This window comes from Microtus pennsylvanicus, chromosome 4 (genome assembly GCF_037038515.1).
Source record: "Microtus pennsylvanicus isolate mMicPen1 chromosome 4, mMicPen1.hap1, whole genome shotgun sequence".
Taxonomy (NCBI): domain Eukaryota; kingdom Metazoa; phylum Chordata; class Mammalia; order Rodentia; family Cricetidae; genus Microtus; species Microtus pennsylvanicus.
In genome coordinates, this window is record NC_134582.1 from 127,288,267 (window position 1) to 127,307,547 (window position 19,281).

A 19,281-nucleotide genomic window follows, 5' to 3' on the forward strand; every position below is an offset into this window, starting at 1 on the left:
AGTCGTCCAACGGCTAGGGCCAGGTCCGGGGGCGGGTCTGGGAGGAGCTGAGAGCGTGTGTCACATGACTCATGGGCGGAGCTTGTGTGGGGACGGCCGGAGCGTGTCCCAAGCCTCCGTCTCCTAGGCCAGAGTCTTGAGGAAGGAAGCGAAAGCAGCTGCGAGGCCGCGGGTCCTCGCCGGGTGTCCTGAGCCGCCGCCATGGGCAGTGAGTATGATGGCCAGAGCGGGAACCACAAGGGTCGCGGGTTCCTCCGAGCTATGAGCAATGGAGCCGCTTTCCCGTTAGGGTCGTCAGGGGGGCCGAGGATGCGCAGGCCTCGTCGTGGTCGCCGCGGATGACTCTAGCTGGGGGCCACCGCCAAGGCGTCTCTGGTCAGCGAGGCCTTGCCCGGCGGGTCACGGAGACCCGGAGGTCCTGGTTTGCGCCCCTTAGACGGCCTGGATGGCGCGTGGATGGCGCGGGGAAGCCATTGGCTGGGGGGCGGGGAGTTAGGACACTCTCCTTAGCTTGGACCACTTGGGATTTTTCTGGATTTTAGGATTTTTTTTTTTTAATTCCTGAATCACGCTTCCTTGGCGTGCTGAGATGAATAAGTCTCCCCCAATTTTTTAAAAAAATGTGATTCATAGCGTGTGTTTTAGGGGAGGAAAGGCGTGTGATCGGTAGCTCAGCATTTTCCTTGAAATATTCATCCCAGTCATTCTGTAGTGTTCATTGAAAACTGTAAGTTGGTGCGCGCGATAAGGACGAGACCTCGTGTAATGGGGGCCCTTCGAGAGCCCTGCCCCAAACATTCGTCCTCATGTGTATTCACACAGATACTTAACCTAGAAGTTCACATGTTTGTGTATAAAGGCATACCTAACTGAAGGTCCAAGCGATGCACCCAGTTGGCCAGCTGGTAGACATTTGGAAAGGAAACAGAAGAGACCCTTGGCCGTGAATTACGAATGACAAATGGAATTCTCAGGATAGGCAGTACATGGCCGCACGCAACAGCATTGTTTAAACCTGAACGCCAGTTACAGTAAATCATAAAATGCCAAGAAATCCCAGAGAGTCTCTTGGGAAGGAAAAGGAATAGAGTTTCTTGATGTGACCCTTAGTTTTTTTTTTATATGGATTTACTTTATAAGTAGTCCAAACTTATACTTAAATAGCAAACATGACAATTATAAATTCTAAGCGACATCAGTTACTTCCACCTTTGAGTCCAGTGGGACTTAGGAGATTAGTGTCTATCCCTAAACCTTGGTTTATATTACTTTATTTTGCTTCAGAAATAGCTTGGGAATGCAGTACTTTCTAATGAAATGTAATTGCTGTTCTCTGAGCTGATTCTTGTAAGTACTTTGATATGGTTACTGGAGATATGGTTACTTTGATATGGTTACCAAGCTGTGAAATGTGGCTAACGGAAATGAAGGAGAGTTGGTAGACTTTAAAAAGTTGCCTGTAGGACATGATCCTGATTTTTTCCTGCCTAGTGAATGTTGCCATCTCTAAGCTGTTTAGGTCAGTGCTTGAGTTAAGCTGGTTAAGCTCAGTTCCTACTACACCGTCCTTGGGAAAGGCTCCCTTTTTTCTACCATCTATTAGTGGGTTATCTAAGTACTGTATAAACCGCGTTTGCGTAGTTTTCATAGTGGTGATCTGAAGGTTTCCCTTCTGTGTAAATACAAGATTGGATTTAAGCACGAAGAAGCAAAGTCACGGCTCATTATTCACTTTCCTTCATTATTTACCTCCTAGCCATTTGGGTGGTTTTATCTATTGCAGGCCTGCTCCTTTGAACTTGAGAACATCATGATTATTTAATTTGGGTGGATGGGATAAACAGCTGTTAAAGAATTTTTTTCCAAACCGTTCACAGATATATTTTTAAACTTGATAATTTTCTTTTACAGTCAAGTTTTTAGAAGTTATCAAACCTTTCTGTGCAGTTCTACCAGAAATTCAGAAGCCTGAAAGGAAAGTAAGTATAATACTTTAATATAATACAGCAAGTATCAGAGTGAATTATTCTGCCAAACCACCAAGGTTCGTTTGCTTACCCGACCCGTTTCTGTTGTAAGTACAAAAATGTTTCCTCATCTTGCAAACAACTATAGACCTGCTTCTAGTTTTTTAAGTTATATGTATTTTCTCTTATATATGCATATGTACCTGTTCCCTAGTGTACTATAGTTTTTCTCTCGCCAGGTGGATCTCAGGAAAGAGGCTGGAGGGAGGATTGGACCTAGCATGGGGTTTTAAAACATCAAACCCCACCTCCAGTGACACACCTCCAACAAGGCCCCTAATCCTTTCCAAAACAGTTCTGCCAACTAGGGATTAAGCTTTCAAATATATGAGCCTACAGGGCTGTTCTCATTCAAATCACTACAACTGTCTGGCTGGCACTGTTATAGACCTTTTTTAAGACTAGGATTCTCATTCTATCAAAAATGTTACTCTAAGTTATAATGTTTCCAGCCCAAGTGCTTCTTGGCCTGTGTGTTAGTTAAGATATGGTATTCTCCTGGCCATGTTGGAACTTTATAATTTCTTCACTGTAGGATGTATATATTGCTAGCTAATGATATGGTCTGCTGGGTAGGTTTGGTGAGTTTGCATAATAAATTGTAATTGTATAATCCCATATTTTGATTTCTTGTTTGGAAAGAAATAGCAGGAATGTGTTTAGGAGGTATCATAACTAAATTACATTATTCAGTCATTGAATGTATTTGGAACTGAGATATTTAAAGTTCCAGAAAAAAACATTAATTTCAAGTTTTTCAGTTATCATACTACCCTCTTCCCTACTTTTAATTCTTAGGAAATTAATAACAAAATAGGGACCTAAAGATTGATAAAACTTTTGTTGGACTTACTGTTTTATTTAGAAGCGCCTTTAATTTTTAATGATTTGAAGTGGTAGAGATGGCTACTCAGTTTTACTTTAGGCATACAAAATATAACTTTTGATAGTTTATGAATATCCTAGAATTGTGTAAAATTGTTCAGTGTTTCAGCCTGGCGGTGGTGGCGCACGCCTTTAATCCCAGCACTCGGGAGGCAGAGGCAGGCTCTGTGAGTTCGAGACCAGCCTGGTCTACAAGAGCTAGTTCCAGGACAGGCTCCAAAACCACAGAGAAACCCTGTCTCGAAAAACCAAAAAAAAAAAAAAAATTGTTCAGTGTTTCATGCAGTTCCCTTTCTGCATGAAACATGTATTAGATTTGCTCTACTTTGCTGCCTCTCCAGTTATTTTCCGTGTACAGTGTACATGACGCATCGTTTTTGTTTGTTTGTTTGGTTTGCCTTTTGAGACAGGGTTTTTCTGTGAAGTCTTAGTTCTGGCTGTCCTGGGACTCACTCTCTAGACCAGGTTGGCCTTGAACTTATAGAGATCCACCTGTGTGTGCCTTCTGAGTGCTGGGATTAAAGCCGTATGCTACCACCAGCTGGCAATCATGAAGCATGTTTATATTTAAATTATCTTTTTTGTGGCAACACATGGGAGCTAGTTGGAGATACAGACTTAACTATTACAAACTATAGTCAAATCTTCAAATTTCATCATCGCTAGGTGGTTCAGAAGCCCTGAACAGTGAGAAAGAGTAGAGAAAGTATCTTAAGATACAGGTGTATGCAGAGACTTTCTGGATGGGACTCAGTCACTCAGAAGATAATGCCAATAGCAGACAAATGGAATTTTCATGAAATTAAAAGTTTCTGCACAGCAAAGGAAAAGGCAGGCAGAGTACATACGGAATGAGAGAAAATTCTTATTCTTCCATGGCTGTACAACTGACTGAGCGTTAATATCTAGAATATGTAAAGAACACAATACTTACAAATAATAACTTTCTTTTGGTAAAGAAGAGAGTTAGGTTTGAGTTGATTGGTTGTTTACTTTAGCTGGAACAAGCTAGGGTACGTAAATAATAGGAGCGTGCCTAATGGGGAATGGTGATCATCCTTAATGTGGAATTTTGCTTTGAGTTGGTTTTTCTTGGTTTTGATTGATCATTCTTTGTACTTCTGTTGTACAGATTCAATTTAGAGAGAAGGTACTATGGACAGCTATAACACTCTTCATTTTCTTAGTATGCTGTCAGGTATGTAACCAAATTATTGAACACATGTCTGTATTATTTTAAGGTCTTGATTAGTAAGAATTAGAAAAACGATAAAATAATATACTAAATATATTGAGTGATGCTTTTTTGGTAAGATTTATTTTTATTTGTGTTTTGTTTGTGTATGTGTGTGTATGTCACGTGTGTACAGTTGCCCATGGAAGCCAGAATTGGGTGTCAGATCTCCTACAGGTGGTGTTACAGTTAGTTGTGAGCTATCCAGTGTCAGTTCTGAGAATTGAAATAGTATCTTCTGGAAAGCAGCAAGGACTCCTAGTTTTTGAGCCATCTATTTGGCTCTGAGTTCTGCTGCTTTTATTTCTTTGTGATCTGGGGATCACACCCAGGGCCTTGGACATGCAAGGCAAGTGCTGTGTGACTGAGGGACCAAGTCATGTTTTACGCTGAGCATTATTATTAGTTTGTTTTTTGTTTTTTTTTTTTCTTTTTTCCAGACTGGCTTTTCTCTTTCTACAGTGTTTCAAAGCTATTCTGGAACTTGCTTTGTAGACCAGGCTGGCCTCAAACTCACAGAGATCTGCCCTCCTTCCCTACTCCCCTCAACAACAGGTTTCTCTGTGTAGCCTTGGTTAATCTGGAACTAGGATCTGTAAACCAGACTGGCTTGAACTCAAAGATCAGCCTGCTTCTGCTTCCCAAATGCTGGGAGTAAAGGCATGTGCCATGGCTGCCCACCTTTTTTTTTTTAAATATTTATTTGTGTGTGTGTGTGTGTGTGTGTATCTGAATCCATACACACTTCACACCATGGATGTGTGTGTAGACCAGAGGACAGTTGTGGGAGTTGGTTCTGTCCTTTCACCCTGTGGGTTCCAGGAATTGAATTCAGGTGGGCATGTTTGGTTGTAGGTGCCTTAACCTGCTGAGCCATCTTGCTGCTCCATGTGTGCTGAAGAATGAAAGATTGGGTTATTAAAGAACTTTTACTGCTGAACCTGATTTAATTTTTTTCTGGGGGGTGGGCAGGAAAGAGTAGTTAAAAAACACGCACACACAGAAAGTTCAAAGAAAAAAGCAGGCACTATACTTCTCTCATATGCATTTGACATCTTTGAAGTTGTCCCCCCACTTAAAAAACAATCAACTTTAGAGAGCTATATGTACAAAGTAACAGTTTTAACTATACATTCTAAAGAATGTTGGCAGATGTGTACACCCAAGAGTCTATTACATAAGTGAGTCCAGAACATTTTTGTTACCCTCAAAATATCCTTGTAACTCTTCATTCACTGTTCATCTTACCCCCAGTCCTAGGCAAGCTCTGATCTGCCCTTCTTTGCTATAATTGGTCTTTTCTAGAATTCCACATATATGTAGTCAGGGTGTCTAGACTCTGACTTTATAATATTTTTGAGATTTATTCATGTCAGCAGTTTCTATTTCTGTACGTGAATATATCACAGTGCATTCACTTATTTGTTGACATTTGGCTTATGTGCAGCTTTTTGCTGAAACAGGTTATTGTGAACACTTTTGTACAAGAGTTTCTCCTCCCCAGTAGTGCATGACTAGGATCCTATTGCTGGTCTGCATGGTACCTGTGTTCAGTGTTCTTTACCTGTGAACCTCCAGGTGAGACGCCCATGTGTCTTATGCTAAGGTTTTGTTTATTTTCAACTAGCTCATCTATTAGGAACAGTAGCTGTCTGCATAGGTGTAATTTTAGTTTAAATTCCCTTGGTTAATGATAGTGAGCATTTTTTTTTTGTAAGATGCATATTTGGTAAAGTATCATTTTTGCTTTGTTTCTGTTTTTTTCTAGACAGGGTTTCTCTGTGTAATCTTGGCTGTCCTGGAACTTGCTCTGTAGACCAGGTTGGCCTTGAACCCACCTTTCTCTGCCCCCTTGAGTGCTGGGATTAAAGGTGTGCTCCACCACTGCCCAACATCAATACTATTGTTCTTGAAAGAGGTCTCACTATGTATGTGGCTGGAATTCATTATATAGACCAGGCTGAACAAGTATTCACAGAGATCTGCCTGCTTCTGCCTCCTGAGTGCTGGTATTAAAGCTGTCTGTCACTATGCCCTTTGCATTTTCTTGATTAATGGTTGATGTGGGAGTGCCCAGAACATTGTGGGTGGTGCACCCTGAGGCAGATGGCATAAGAAAACAGAACAAGCCAATAATCATCAGTCCTCCAAAGCCTCTGCTTTGTTTCCTGTCTTGAGTTCTTGCTCTGACTTCTCCGGATGATGAAATAAGCTCTTTCTTCCCCCAAGTTGATTTTGGGCATGGTATTTTTCTTCACAGCAATAGACACCCTTGTTAACACAGGCAATACGAGTTATTAATGCCGTAGATGGATAGGAAGAGAGGCAGTAGCACAGTGGGGACTGTGAGGAAAGTTGAAGTCCCAGCATCAATGACAGCGTGGCAGGGGGGTGTTTCTGAAGAAAGGAAGCATCCCACATGGCCGAAGTGTGGGTCTCTTCTTACGTGTGTCTGAGAATCACAGCATGAGCCTATAATCAGGCTCTTTCATTCCCAAGCAGGAGGCAGGGAAGAGGGTAAGGAGCAAGATGTGTGGCCATGATCTAATCTTACTTCTCAGGCTAGAGAGATGCTGGCACCTGAAAGTCTCTTAGCTAGGGACCCAAATGTCTCAGTAGGATGCCATGACAGGGAAAAGCTACTGGATATATTGTGTTCTGAGCAGCATCTGGAATCTGACGTCACTTTCTTACACTGATCAGTTAGGAAAAGTTCTGCCGCTTTGTTCTTTATTGAGAAGGACCAACTCTATGTCCTTTATATTTTTATAGAAACATCTAGAATCATTATGTGTATTTTTGTAAGAAAGTTCATTGACTATGAGATATGTATATATATTTCCTGCTTTGACTTTTTAGGTCGATTTATGAGAATTACCATACTAAAATTACTGAATCTTCTAATATAGTGATCAACAAACTTTAACCTGTGAAAGTTCAGATAGTGAAATGTTGGGATTTAAATCATTACCCAGATCCCAAAAAGGAAACATAAATAGAAGAAAGAGCTTCATGTCTAGTATCATTGGCCTGTTATCTTAGCTACTCTGAAGACTAAGACAAGGAGAGTCTCAAGTTGAAAGCCATCCCGGACAGCTTAGAGAGACCCTATCTTTAATGTTATAATGATAACAAAACAAAACACTTCCTACCTTCCTCATTCCTTAGGGTGCTTGCCTAGCTTATATAAGCCCCCCCACTTCAGTATCTCATCACAAAAATACCCCCCCCACACACACACAACATTTCTTATTAAAAAACCAGTACTATTTCTTAGGAATGTCTCCTGCTTTGGCCCATTTATGCCTTTGTGTTACCTAGTTCCCTGTGTTTATATAGTTGCTAAGTGGTTGCTTTTTGTCTTTCTCACGTTTGGGCAGATCTGCCCAGTGTGGGTGATTTCAACTGAACATAAAACAAGTTCCAGCCAGTTTTCTCTAACTTGAGGGAATGGTGGGAGGTGAGATAAGCTGAGATCATTATATTAGATGCTTCTAGGGCTCTGCTTTGATTTTTTTTTTTTTTTTTTTTGGCTGTCTTGAGAGCTTCTAATTCATTCTAGGCTCAGGCCACTCCTCAGTTCTCAAATTTTGTGTAGCCCCGTAATTTTCAGTTTCATCCTAGCCACTCACCCTCCTTGCTCAACTTCCTTCTCTTTCTTCTCAGCTGCTGTTTCTCTTTCCTCTTAATGAAAACGAAGAACAAAGGTATCTCTAGTTTCCTTTTCTCCACATTTGAAATGTTGGTGGGCATTCTGGGAATTGTTAGCTTTACATGGTAATAGGTAGGCAGCTGTCTACTGATCTTCTGTGCCCTGCACCATGGCTTGTTGGTGCTTCGAATCTATCACTTTTTTCTTGTTTAGCGGCTGTATTAGCCACTCTCTTTACCTGGCAGGAGCACCTTAAGAGATGGTTTTGTGTGGCTCACAGCTTGAGGGTTCAGTCCACAGTGGCAAAAAGATGTGACAGGAGAATAGGGTGGCTGGTCACATTGTGTCTGCTGTCAAGAAGGTGTGGTGACAGGAGCATAGGGTGGCTGGTCACATTGTGTCTGCTGTCAGGAAGGTGTGGTGACAGGAGCATAGGGTGGCTGGTCACATTGTGTCTGCTGTCAGGAAGGTGTGGTGACAGGAGCATAGGGTGGCTGGTCACATTGTGTCTGCTGTCAGGAAGTAGAGAGAGATGAATGCTGATGCTCAGCTTGCTTGACCTGTTGACCCAACACATGGGGTGGTTCTCCCACTTTTATGAGAGCTCTTCCCTTCTCGGTTAAATGTCTCTGAAAATACTTTTGTGGATATATTCGAGCTTGTTTCTTAGGTGATTCTAAATCCTACCAAGTTAACAGTCAAGCTAACGTCATAGTTGCTTTGGAGATTTTTCCTTTTCCTGCAGCTTTTAAAATTTGGATTAGCCTTTATTCTTTCCTATGTTTATATTTTATTATGTGCCAGAGGGGGAAATCTGTAATTGATTGCAACTTGCCATCTTGTTCACTTTCACCACTGAGGTGAACCCTGACCCTTGAGCATGCTAGGCAAATACCAAACCACATTCCACGCCTGCAACTTGCAGTCTCATCCCAGACATTCCTTCTTTAGCTTTGACTTTCCATTGCTCTAGATGACTTGTAGCGCTCATTTTCCATATCTCCATACAGTTAGTTCAGGTTTCCATTAGAACAGGGAGTATTTTGGTTTTCCTCGGTGCTGTATTATGTTAATATTTTGCTGGGTTTGCTAAAAGAAAGACTTTACAGAAAATAAACTTAGTGATTTATTTGGACATTTAAGGACTTAATCTGACAGCACCAGAGAAGTATAGAGGTTCTGTTCAAGGCCGTAGATAGGAGCTGTCCCTGTAGTGCTAGTGAGTTACTGCACAGTGACTTCCTTATTCACTTCTCACAGATACAGGATACGCACAAACTAGTCGTGCCTTCTGAGTTACCGTTTCTGTCACCTAACTTAATAATAGTTTAAATATTCCAGAGATTCAGTTATTTAAAATTTCTTGAGGATATTTTGGAACTTTTAAAATTGTTTTACAGTTTTTTTTTCCTGTGTGTGTGTGTCTTTCCTCTTGCCTCTGTCCCTTCATGTCTTGTGGTTATAGACATGCACTGGCACACGGTTCTTTTCCTTTGGCACTGGGAACCTTAATTCAGGTCCTCATGCTGTGTGGACAGCACTCTTAACTGAGCTATCTCCTCAATCGCTATAGAGTTTTGAAATTAGCAATGTAATTTTCTTTGTGCCTGAACCTGCATTTTTTTTTTTTTTTTGGATTTTCGTGACAGGGTTTCTCCGTAGCTTTTGGTTCCTGTCCTGGAACTAGCTCTTGTAGACCAGGCTGGCCTCAAACTCACAAAGATCCGCCTGCCTCTGCCTCCCTAGTGCTGGGATTAAAGACATGCGCCACCACCGCCCGGCCTGAACCTGCATTTTTGAGAAAGGAATCTATCATGTTTGAGAAGGAGCTTGCACTAACTGCTTTGTCATATATGTGTGTATTGGCATGGAGGCATTGCCCAGTGGGGAAGGGCTTACTTAGCATGTATCAGGCCCTGGGTTCCTCCCCAGTATGGTAAGGAAACTAAACAAGGGCCTGTCATGGGCAAAAATTGAAAGTTAGCTCCTTCCTCTGTCGTCCCTTTCTTCTCCTTCTTCTCTTCCTTCTCTTCCTTCTCCTCCTCCTCCTCCTCTTCCTCCTCTCTCCCCTCCTCCTTCTCCTCCTTTTCTTCTTCCTCCTCTTCTTCCTCTTCCTTTCTCCTCCTCCTCTACTTTTTCCTCTTCCTCTTCTTCTTCCTCCTCCTCCTTTTCTTCCTCCTCTTCCTCCTCCTCCTCTTCCTCTTCCTCCTCCTCTTCCTCCTCCTTTACTTTCTCTTCCTCTTCCTCCTCTTCCTCTCCCTCCTCCACTCCCTCCTCCTCCTCTTCCTCCTACCCCCTGCTGTTGTTTGACGCAGTCCCTCTGCCTCAGTCTTTTAAGCGTTGGAATTGCTAGTGTGACCTTGTCAAAACAACTGGGTGGAAAATGATGTCTTATGATAGATAAGGAACAAAAATCAATTATGATCTTATCTCTTAGATATTATCAGTATTTTAATACTGGAAAGGTTTTTCAGTGTTATTTTCTGTATGTATTCTTATTTTTGCACTTACACTGTATGCAATTTTGAATTTTAGTTTTTATTCCAGGATATCTTAATACTGGTACTACTGAATTTTAGGCATCTTGTGTGCTGGGGGCCGTTTTAGTGATATTTCACTTGTGTTTTAATAAACAAAGCTTGCCTGAAGATCTGAGAGTAAAACAGCCGCACTGATCAGTCTTACAGACCAGGCAGTGGTGACACACACCTTTAATCCCAGTAGCTACATCAGTTGCCATAGAAACTGGGCAGCAATGATGCATGCCTTTAATCCCAGCACTAGAGAGGACTATAAGACAGGAGGAGACAGCTCTCAGACTCAGTCTCATTCTGAGGATTCTTGGAGGCAGGATCACCATTTCAGATTGAGGTAGAGGTTAAAACCAATGGCTGTCTGTTTTGCTTTTCTGACCTTTAGGTTGAACTCCAATATCAGTCTTGGGTTTTTATTTATCATGCTACAGGCTGTTCCTGGGTATGGATGTCTGTTCATCAGGTATCAATATTGCTCTCCTCCACCAAGTTGTGACAGTCGAATATGTTTGTAGTTATTTCCAAATGCTCTCCTGAAGGGAAAATCATGCATGATTGAAAACTGACATTTTCTTCTTACCTTGAGAAAGTATTTATGTTATAATATTACAATTTCATAGGTATTGTTTTCAGTGGCTGCATACTATTCCAGTTATATACATCTCCTTAGGTCTTCAATCAGGATTGTGTTTATTCTAGTTGGTGGATACTCTCAGTTTTGCGAAGTTGTTCCATGCCTTGACAAATACATAAACTAATCTGTTAGAGGTATTTTTTTAAATTGTGATGAAAAATAACAAAATTGATCTTCTTTGCTATTTTTAGATATATTGCAGTGTTAGGCATATTCTCCTGTATTAACAGGCATATATATTTACTAAGTAATGATATCTAGTGTTTGATAGAGAACTTTAAGGTAAGCTTGTTTATTAGAAATCACAAGAAGTAACTAACATGCATTGTAGGCCAAACAAGTGCATTTTAAATTAAGAGTGTCCTTGTTGTTTTATATGATGTTTCAGATTCCACTGTTTGGGATCATGTCATCGGATTCTGCAGATCCCTTCTACTGGATGAGAGTTATTCTTGCATCCAACAGAGGTATGTACTTCTGACCTCCATCCTGCCATCAGTTGTGGTTTTGTATGGGAGACCTAGAACAGAAACCCATGGCTTAGGAGGAGAAACCACTATTGTAATAGTGACAACACTGGGTTTATTGTATGTGTTTTGTGTGTTTGAATGTATGTGGTCTGTACACATATGTATGTGTACACAGTGAAGATCAAAGGTTGACTAGTGTCTTCCTCGATCACTCTCTACTGTATAGGGTGTCTGGGACTCTCAGATAGTCTCCTGCCTCTGCCTTCCAATTGCTGGGATTAAAGGTATGTGCCTTCATGTCCAGCTCACTTTATGTACTGAGACTGGGTCTCCAATTTGAACGCAGAGCTTGCCAGTTCTAGTGCTCTAGAACTTACCTCAGGTAACCCATGTCTGTGTCCTGAGAATTTGGATTACAAATGGTGTTTTGTGGGTGCTGGAGATCTGAACTCTACTTCAAGCTTGTGCCATAAACTCTTACCCACTGAGCTATTTCCTCAAGATATTAGAATTTCATGATTTGGCTGGGTGGTGGTGGCACATGCCTTTAATCCCAGCACTCGGGAGGCAGAGACAGGCGGATCTCTGTGAGTTTGAGGCAGCCTGGTCTACAAGAGCTAGTTCCAGGATAGGCTCCAAAGCTACAGAGAAACCCTGTCTCGAAAAACCAAAAAAAAAAAAAAAAAAAATCCCATGATTTTCAGTGTCAGGGAGATGATGCCCTGGACCAGAAGCCTCTTGAATGTGAGAAATGGTGATGCATGTTTGGGGGAAATATTTTTGAATAAATGGCAGGTTTTTTTGGTAGTTTTTTAGATTATAGGAGTAATATTGGTTCATTTACTTATTAAAATTGTGTGTGTGTGTGTGTGTGTGTGTGTGTTTGTATGCTTACATGTGTCACAGTGAGCATGTGGAAGTCAGAAGAAAACTTTTTGGAGCTGATCTCTCCTTTTACCTTTGCATGGATTGCAGGGATTGAACTCATGTTGCCAGGCTTGCCACAATGTCTTCAATCATTGAACCATCTCATCAGCACCACTCTCTCCTTTTCTATCCTCCAAATTCATTAACCGTTTCATATAGTCTCGCCACACTTATTAATACCCCACCCCCATCACTACTAGCCCTATCCTCTCATCAAGTTCTATCCCATCCATCCCATTTTCATCTCTCGCTCTCTTTTTTCTTTCTTTAGTTTATTTTTGTATTTTGGGTGTTTTGCTTAGATATATGTCTGTGTACCACATGCATAGCTAGTATCCATGGAGGCCTATAGACAAGAAGTGTCTGTCCTGCCTGGTCCTGCAGCTGTTCAGTCCCAGAGAAACACACAGAGGTTTATATTAATTATAAACTGTCTGGCCTCTTAGCTTAGACTTATTATTAAGTAGCTCTTACAACTTAAATTAACCCATAAGTTTTGTCTATGTTTAGCCATGTGACTTGGTACCTTTTCTCAGTAAGGCATTCTCTCCATCTGACTGGGTGGCTGACTCTCTGCTTTCCTCTTCCCAGAATTCTTAGTCTAGTTGTCCTGTCCATATTTTCTGCCTGGCTACTGACCAATCAGTGTTTTATTAAACTAATACGTGTGACAAATCTTTACGGTGTGCAAAAGCATTATCCCACAACAGAGGCCAGCACAAGATCCTCTGGAATTGGAGTTATAGATAGTTGTGAGCTACCATTTGGTTGCTGGAAATTAAACTGGCGTCCCCTGGAAGAACAGCCAGTATTCTTAACTGCTGAACCATCTCTGCAGGCCTCTTGTTTTTAGTGTTACTTTGTGACCTAGTGGGTTTAACCAGGGCATGGGTGTGGAGCTGTCCTGGAACCTATGTTTCTAAGTGGCTACGTCACGGAGAACAAATGTTCAGTCGCTCCGTCTTGTGCCAACTGTATCTGCTGTGGGCTAATGAGTGCCATGGCCATAACATGTACATCCTACAGCATTTCAGAGCCTTTTCCCCATTATCCAAGTCTTCAATTCTTTCCACCTCTTTTTCTGAGTTGTTCTCTGAACATGGGGATGGTGGTAGTAATATGATCCTTCCTATGAAGGCTGAACACTTAGTAGTCACTTGTTTTCAGCACATTGACCAGTCATACATCTCTATATAAACACTGTTCACTGTAGAGAGGGGCTGCTTTTATCAAGGCTGAGCATAGCTCTGGTCTGTTGCTATATCCCATGGCCAGGTGACGACATCAGTCAGGTTCCGCCTAGCCTATTCGTCCATGCTTGGAGGGAAGTGTAAGATAAAGAAATGGCAGGTAGAAAAATTAAAGATAATAAAGAAAAGACAGAGACACAGGATAGAGATGGGAGGACAACCTAGCAAATACTGAATCTGCCCCGTGTTTATTTTTTATAGGTTTTATATACCCCAGTCCAAAGAGGAGGGGGAAGATAAAAGACTTCTTTACCACTATACAAGGAACAAACAAAGTAATCACCTTCTCAATACCCAAAGCATCAAGTAACCACGCTCTAGGTCAAACCATCCTGTTAATAACCACACCCTGGGATAAACCTCCTGTCATAACCTTGAAGGAGCAAGAATAGGTCTGAACTGTCCTTTTGGTGAAGGTGGAACAAATCCACATCTGTGGGCTCCCACAGTCTACGCATTCACTGTTTCTTGGAAGGTTTATTATTTTTTCAGTGAATCAGCATTTATAAAATGCACCAACATTTATGATGCATGTTTCTGGGGTATTGATAAATTTCAGATATTCATCCAGACCTTTTCTTTATATTCATTCATACAAATTGTTTACTCATTTTCTTCCTTTACAGGAACATTGATGGAATTGGGTATTTCCCCAATTGTAACATCTGGTTTGATCATGCAGTTGTTAGCTGGAGCCAAAATCATTGAAGTTGGAGATACACCCAAAGATAGAGCTCTGTTCAATGGAGCCCAGAAACGTGAGCAATAATAGAGTTATTTTCCAAATTTGAGGATGGTTTGGGGAAAGATGTTTCCTGTAGTTCTTTGGTTTTGTTGGTTTTTGTCTTTGGTTGTAAGCATGTGCTCCTTTTTCATCAGTATTTGGTATGATCATTACCATTGGGCAAGCCATTGTGTATGTCATGACGGGGATGTACGGGGACCCTGCAGAAATGGGTGCTGGGATCTGCCTCCTTATCATTATACAGGTAAGAAATCCTGTGTTTTTATACGCTAATAAAAACAGTTTGGTCCCTTTTATCTAACAGTTCTGTAGGTGAATGATATAATCATTTCTTCTGAGTCATTTTATTTAATTACATATTACAAATGAAGTGACACATACATTGTGTTGATTTTAAAAAGTTTATTTTCATAGCTTTAGAATCTGTCATTTAAAGAATTATGGATACCACTCCGTCATTGTTTGATATTTACATTCTGATGTCTCTGAAATTCTAGTGTATTCCCTCAGTTAACAGTGCATTCCTGCTGTTGCCAGCCAGGTGGTGGTGGTGGGGCATTCCTCACGCTTGTGTGGCGGTCTGCTTGGCCATAGCTGCAGGGATCAGCACTTTAGCTGTTGGTTACTTTATGCACTATCGGTATAGTAGATATGTGAAGTTCCTTATTGGCTGAAGTCACTTCAGAAAACCCAGCATGATGATATAAACCTCTAGTTCTAGTTGGGAGGCTGCAGCAGAGGATTCTTGAACCAATAATTAGAGACAAGCCTGTGCAATATTAAATTGTTATCATTGAAATGAAACATGCTAGTCTAGAGAAAGCACAGTAACAGCAAACTTGATGAAAAACAGCTAAGTCTGAAATACCTAATTTGTAGTAATAAGATATTTTTTCGTAGTTTAACTGGCAGTCTTCAGACTTGGAATCCTCTTGCCTCCACATCTTGAGTGCTCAGATTTTAGGTCTTTACCCAGGTTTCTAACAGTATTCTTTTCTTTCTTGGTGGAATATGAAACTATGATGCTCTAAATAATTTTAGTGTCTGCAGAATACCATATGTATACTCAGGTATGAGTGTTGTATGGAGGTATTTGAGACAATGTCATATAGCTTAGATGGGTCTCAAACTTAGTATGTAGCTGAGGTGACATTAAGTTTCTGTTCCTCCCACCCCCATGTCCCAGGTGCTAGCATTATACATCTGCTGTACCATTATCTGGTTTATGAGTACTAGGGATTAAACCTAGAGCTTTGTGCATAGTAAGCCAGCTGCCAGTTTAATGACATCCCAGCCCTCCATGGAGTTCTGAAATGGGTATTTTAAAGACCAACATAATTTTGATTGTATGTAATGTTCAGAAGATTTTTTTAAAGTTTTGTTAATAAAATATGTCTCCTGGGGTTCTGGTTACCTTGGAAATTCATTTGATCTATTGTATAAAATTAGAATTAATTTAGGATTTTTTCCCTAATAGTTCAAAAGATCAAATTCAGAAAATATTTTTAAAATAATCACAAATGCCAGTATTTGAGAAATATGACAATCTCAGATGTACATAATTTACCCCCCCCTTTTTTTGTTAAATAAACCTTATGTAGGAAGCAAGTCAAATAAGAAAGAGTATTCAGTGAGCCTGACTCAGGACAGAGAGATTGTCAGGTATCTGATAATAATATAATGGATTATAACTGTTTTGTCTGTGTTCTAGGGCAGGATTTTCAATGTATTATTGGGTCTTTAGTAACTTGCTGAGACCTAGTGCATTCTTTTCCAGCATAAAATGTGTGTCCTAAGAGCGTAATGGTTCATTTATTTCTCCATTTACAAATCATGTGCTTGACATTATAGCCACTGGGAGTTGGAAAAGGAAAAGATGCAGAGGAGGGGGCAAAGAGAATCCTCTGCCCCTGGCTTTAGTATCCTTCAGCGCTTATGGTTTCTTATATGCTGAGGACATCATGCTTGTTCTTGTTTCTTTAAAGCAGTGGTTTTCAACCTGGCGCGGCAGATGAATGCCCCTTTTGCAGGGGTCAAATATCAGAAATCCTGAATATCATGTATTTATATTACAGTTCATAACAGTAGCAAACTTAAATTTATGAAGTAACAATGAAAATAATTTTATGGTTGGGGTCGCCACACAAGGACCTGTATTTTATAGAGTCACAGAATTAGAAAGGTTGAGAACCTGTCCTTTTGTTTGTTTGTCTTTGAGACAGGGTTTCTCCAGGTAATAGTAGTCCTGGCTGTCCTGGAATGCATTTTGTAGACCAGGCTGGCCTCAAGCTCACAGAGATCCGCCTGCCTCTGCCTTTCAAGTGCTGGGATTAAAGGCGTGTGCCACCACTCTGTGTGAACCACTGCTTTAAAACATTTGCTTTATGCAGCAAATAAAGTTTTATGGTTTTTTGTTTAATTTTTGTTTTCTTTTGGAGTTAAGGATTGATTCAGGGTCTTAAAAATGCTAAATCTGCACTGTTACAGAGACACTCCGTTAGCATAAAGTAGCCTTGAGTTGTCTTCTAAAAAGACATTCAGAACTACTATCAAGCCCTCAGAACATTTTGTACCAGTGTAATTTCTCTGGCACCTTCCAAAAGCTAGGCTTAGAGTCAAGGAATGTAGCTCAGCAGCTCTGGCCTAGTTAGGTGAGGTAGCTTTTACAGCATTTCAGGCTATTTTAATGTTTCTTTTGCACATTGAGAAATCTCATTATTTCTGAGATTGAAATAAGCAAATATGTATTAGCTTGTTGACATAAATTCTGGTATATAAATATCTGTGTTGTGATGAATTCTTCTAGTGTTAATGTATAAAGAAAATGTCGTGTTTGATTGCTGGTGGGCAGTGATCCATTTGTGTCTTTTCAAGGGATGCTAACACTGACAGTATGTGGCTACACTGAAGATCTATGATTGGATCAGTGTGTGTTCACCTAGAAACATAGGTTTTTGAAAACTGTTTGCATGCTGTATGGAAGGTATTTCTCACTTTGTTTTTGTTTTGCTCACATAGTGCTCTTTCCACTAATTGATTTTGAAATCTAAATTGAGTCTTGGTTGAAATTAAAAATTAAATAGAAAGTGTCATTGTGCATGGCACATAGTAAAGGTAAGTGTGTTTTGTCAAGCTAAGTGGAGTGGGTATGCACACCCCACTTGACATCCAGTGCACTTTTATACCCACTCAGAGGGTCATAGTGTGCATTCGCATGTTTACCGGTCACAGTTCTGTTCTCCCTGGGCTTCATGGAGATGCTGCTGTCATTCTCTGCTTCCTTTTCCTCTTCCACAAACACACATGGTGTTTACTAGCTCTTGTATTCCTTAAATGGCACAAACAATTCCTCATTTAGATTTATCTATACTTTCTAACTCCTCCTGGGAAAAGATGAGTCTCATTCTCAAGGATATTCAGGAACAATTCTAGGTATATTATTCTGCACAGGGGACTTCATTATTGTAGGACTTCTTGTGTCTTTGGACAGACCATCTATCTGTCAGAGCCAAGACTACTGATTTATGAGTATGCACTCTCCCCGTCAGTGGGGATGGGTTACTGTTACTGGATTTGTGACAGGGAACACTCAACTTGGTATTTTGACACAATTACCCAGTTGTGTCCAAATAAAACCCAGCCCTAACTTCCCTCTTACCTTGTCAAAATATCAAACTTGATTTTCATACAGAGATAGGTTACAGTGATCTCTCTCAGGAGTTTGAGAGTTATGCCCCTTTTCCAGTTGTTTGAAAATCAAACTAAAAACTTTAAAAGACAAGTTAGGCTTTGTACAAGCACTGAAGTGGCATTTAAGAAAAGACAAAAAACCAACTACAGTGTGTAAGGTAAGCATGCTCAAACGGTATAATGCAGCTTAACGTGTTCATTGACAGGTGATAGTAGGTAAAATGTGTAATGAGGGTGGGCTGCTTGAGTTGGGAGGAATCAAAACTACTTCCTTGTTTCTGTAGGGGAGGGTGTAGAGTGTAAGGTAGTAAGATTGGGGCTCATGCCTTATTTCCCTGTCCATAAGATTATTCTAGCCAGAAAGAAGCCACATCACAGAAACTGTGGCTTGGTTTTATTGATACATGTTTTTATAGATATATCTTCTCCAAGAATAGCCGTAAGCTAAATTTAGTATGTTTTTATTAAAAAAAAAAAAGATGAACTAGAAAACATAGTGAAATCTTAGCTTTTCAAATCTGTATGCAATCTTTGTCATAATAAGCATAGCATGAATTTTTGTATTACAATTTCTATACTCAATTGTGCTCTAGTTTTTGGCTTATTCTATATGTATTATATAGAAGATGTATTACTTTATAAAAAGTGTTAATTTCATCTTACCCGTTAGGGAGTGAAGAATCTCTTAATTTTTCTGTAATTTATTTGGCCTTTTACTTACATGGAGGTATTTGGACTATTTTATGTTTCTTCCTTTCAAATTCTAAGCTGTGATTATTATTTAGTGTCTCTACCATGGGCACAATTTAAAAATTGTAAGTGAAACTATCTAGCTGGTATAAATATAACTCTGAGGTGAAACGTTTGCTATATAAAGAGGCAGCAGTCCTAGTCCTTCGATTGTTAGGTTGACCGGCGACTAGACTAGAGCAGGCAGTGGCTGCAGATAGCACAGCGGTGAAGAACAGTGCTTGGGTTTGACAATGGGAATGCACAAACTGTGAACTAGCCATTCGTCTGCCCCTTCCTGAGTTTATTCTTGCTTCTGCTTACGTGCATTTCTTTCCCCACAGTTGTTTGTTGCTGGTTTGATTGTGCTGCTGTTAGATGAGCTGCTACAGAAGGGTTACGGCTTGGGGTCTGGTATTTCCCTCTTTATTGCCACCAACATCTGTGAAACCATTGTCTGGAAGGCCTTTAGTCCCACTACCATTAACACTGGCAGAGGTACAT

General features: G+C 40.5%; 1 protein-coding gene across 1 annotated transcript in view; it reads left to right on the forward strand.

Annotated features, from left to right (window-relative positions):
* The window catches only part of Sec61a2 (SEC61 translocon subunit alpha 2), a 25,631-nt gene continuing 6,350 nt past the window's right edge, over positions 1-19,281 (forward strand). The window contains exons 1-7 of the mRNA XM_075970424.1: positions 1-208; positions 1,912-1,979; positions 4,045-4,110; positions 11,355-11,433; positions 14,240-14,371; positions 14,493-14,602; positions 19,122-19,275. Coding sequence (XP_075826539.1) covers positions 202-208; positions 1,912-1,979; positions 4,045-4,110; positions 11,355-11,433; positions 14,240-14,371; positions 14,493-14,602; positions 19,122-19,275 — 616 coding nt within the window. The 5' untranslated portion in view covers positions 1-201. The remainder of the gene's footprint in view (positions 209-1,911; positions 1,980-4,044; positions 4,111-11,354; positions 11,434-14,239; positions 14,372-14,492; positions 14,603-19,121; positions 19,276-19,281) is intronic.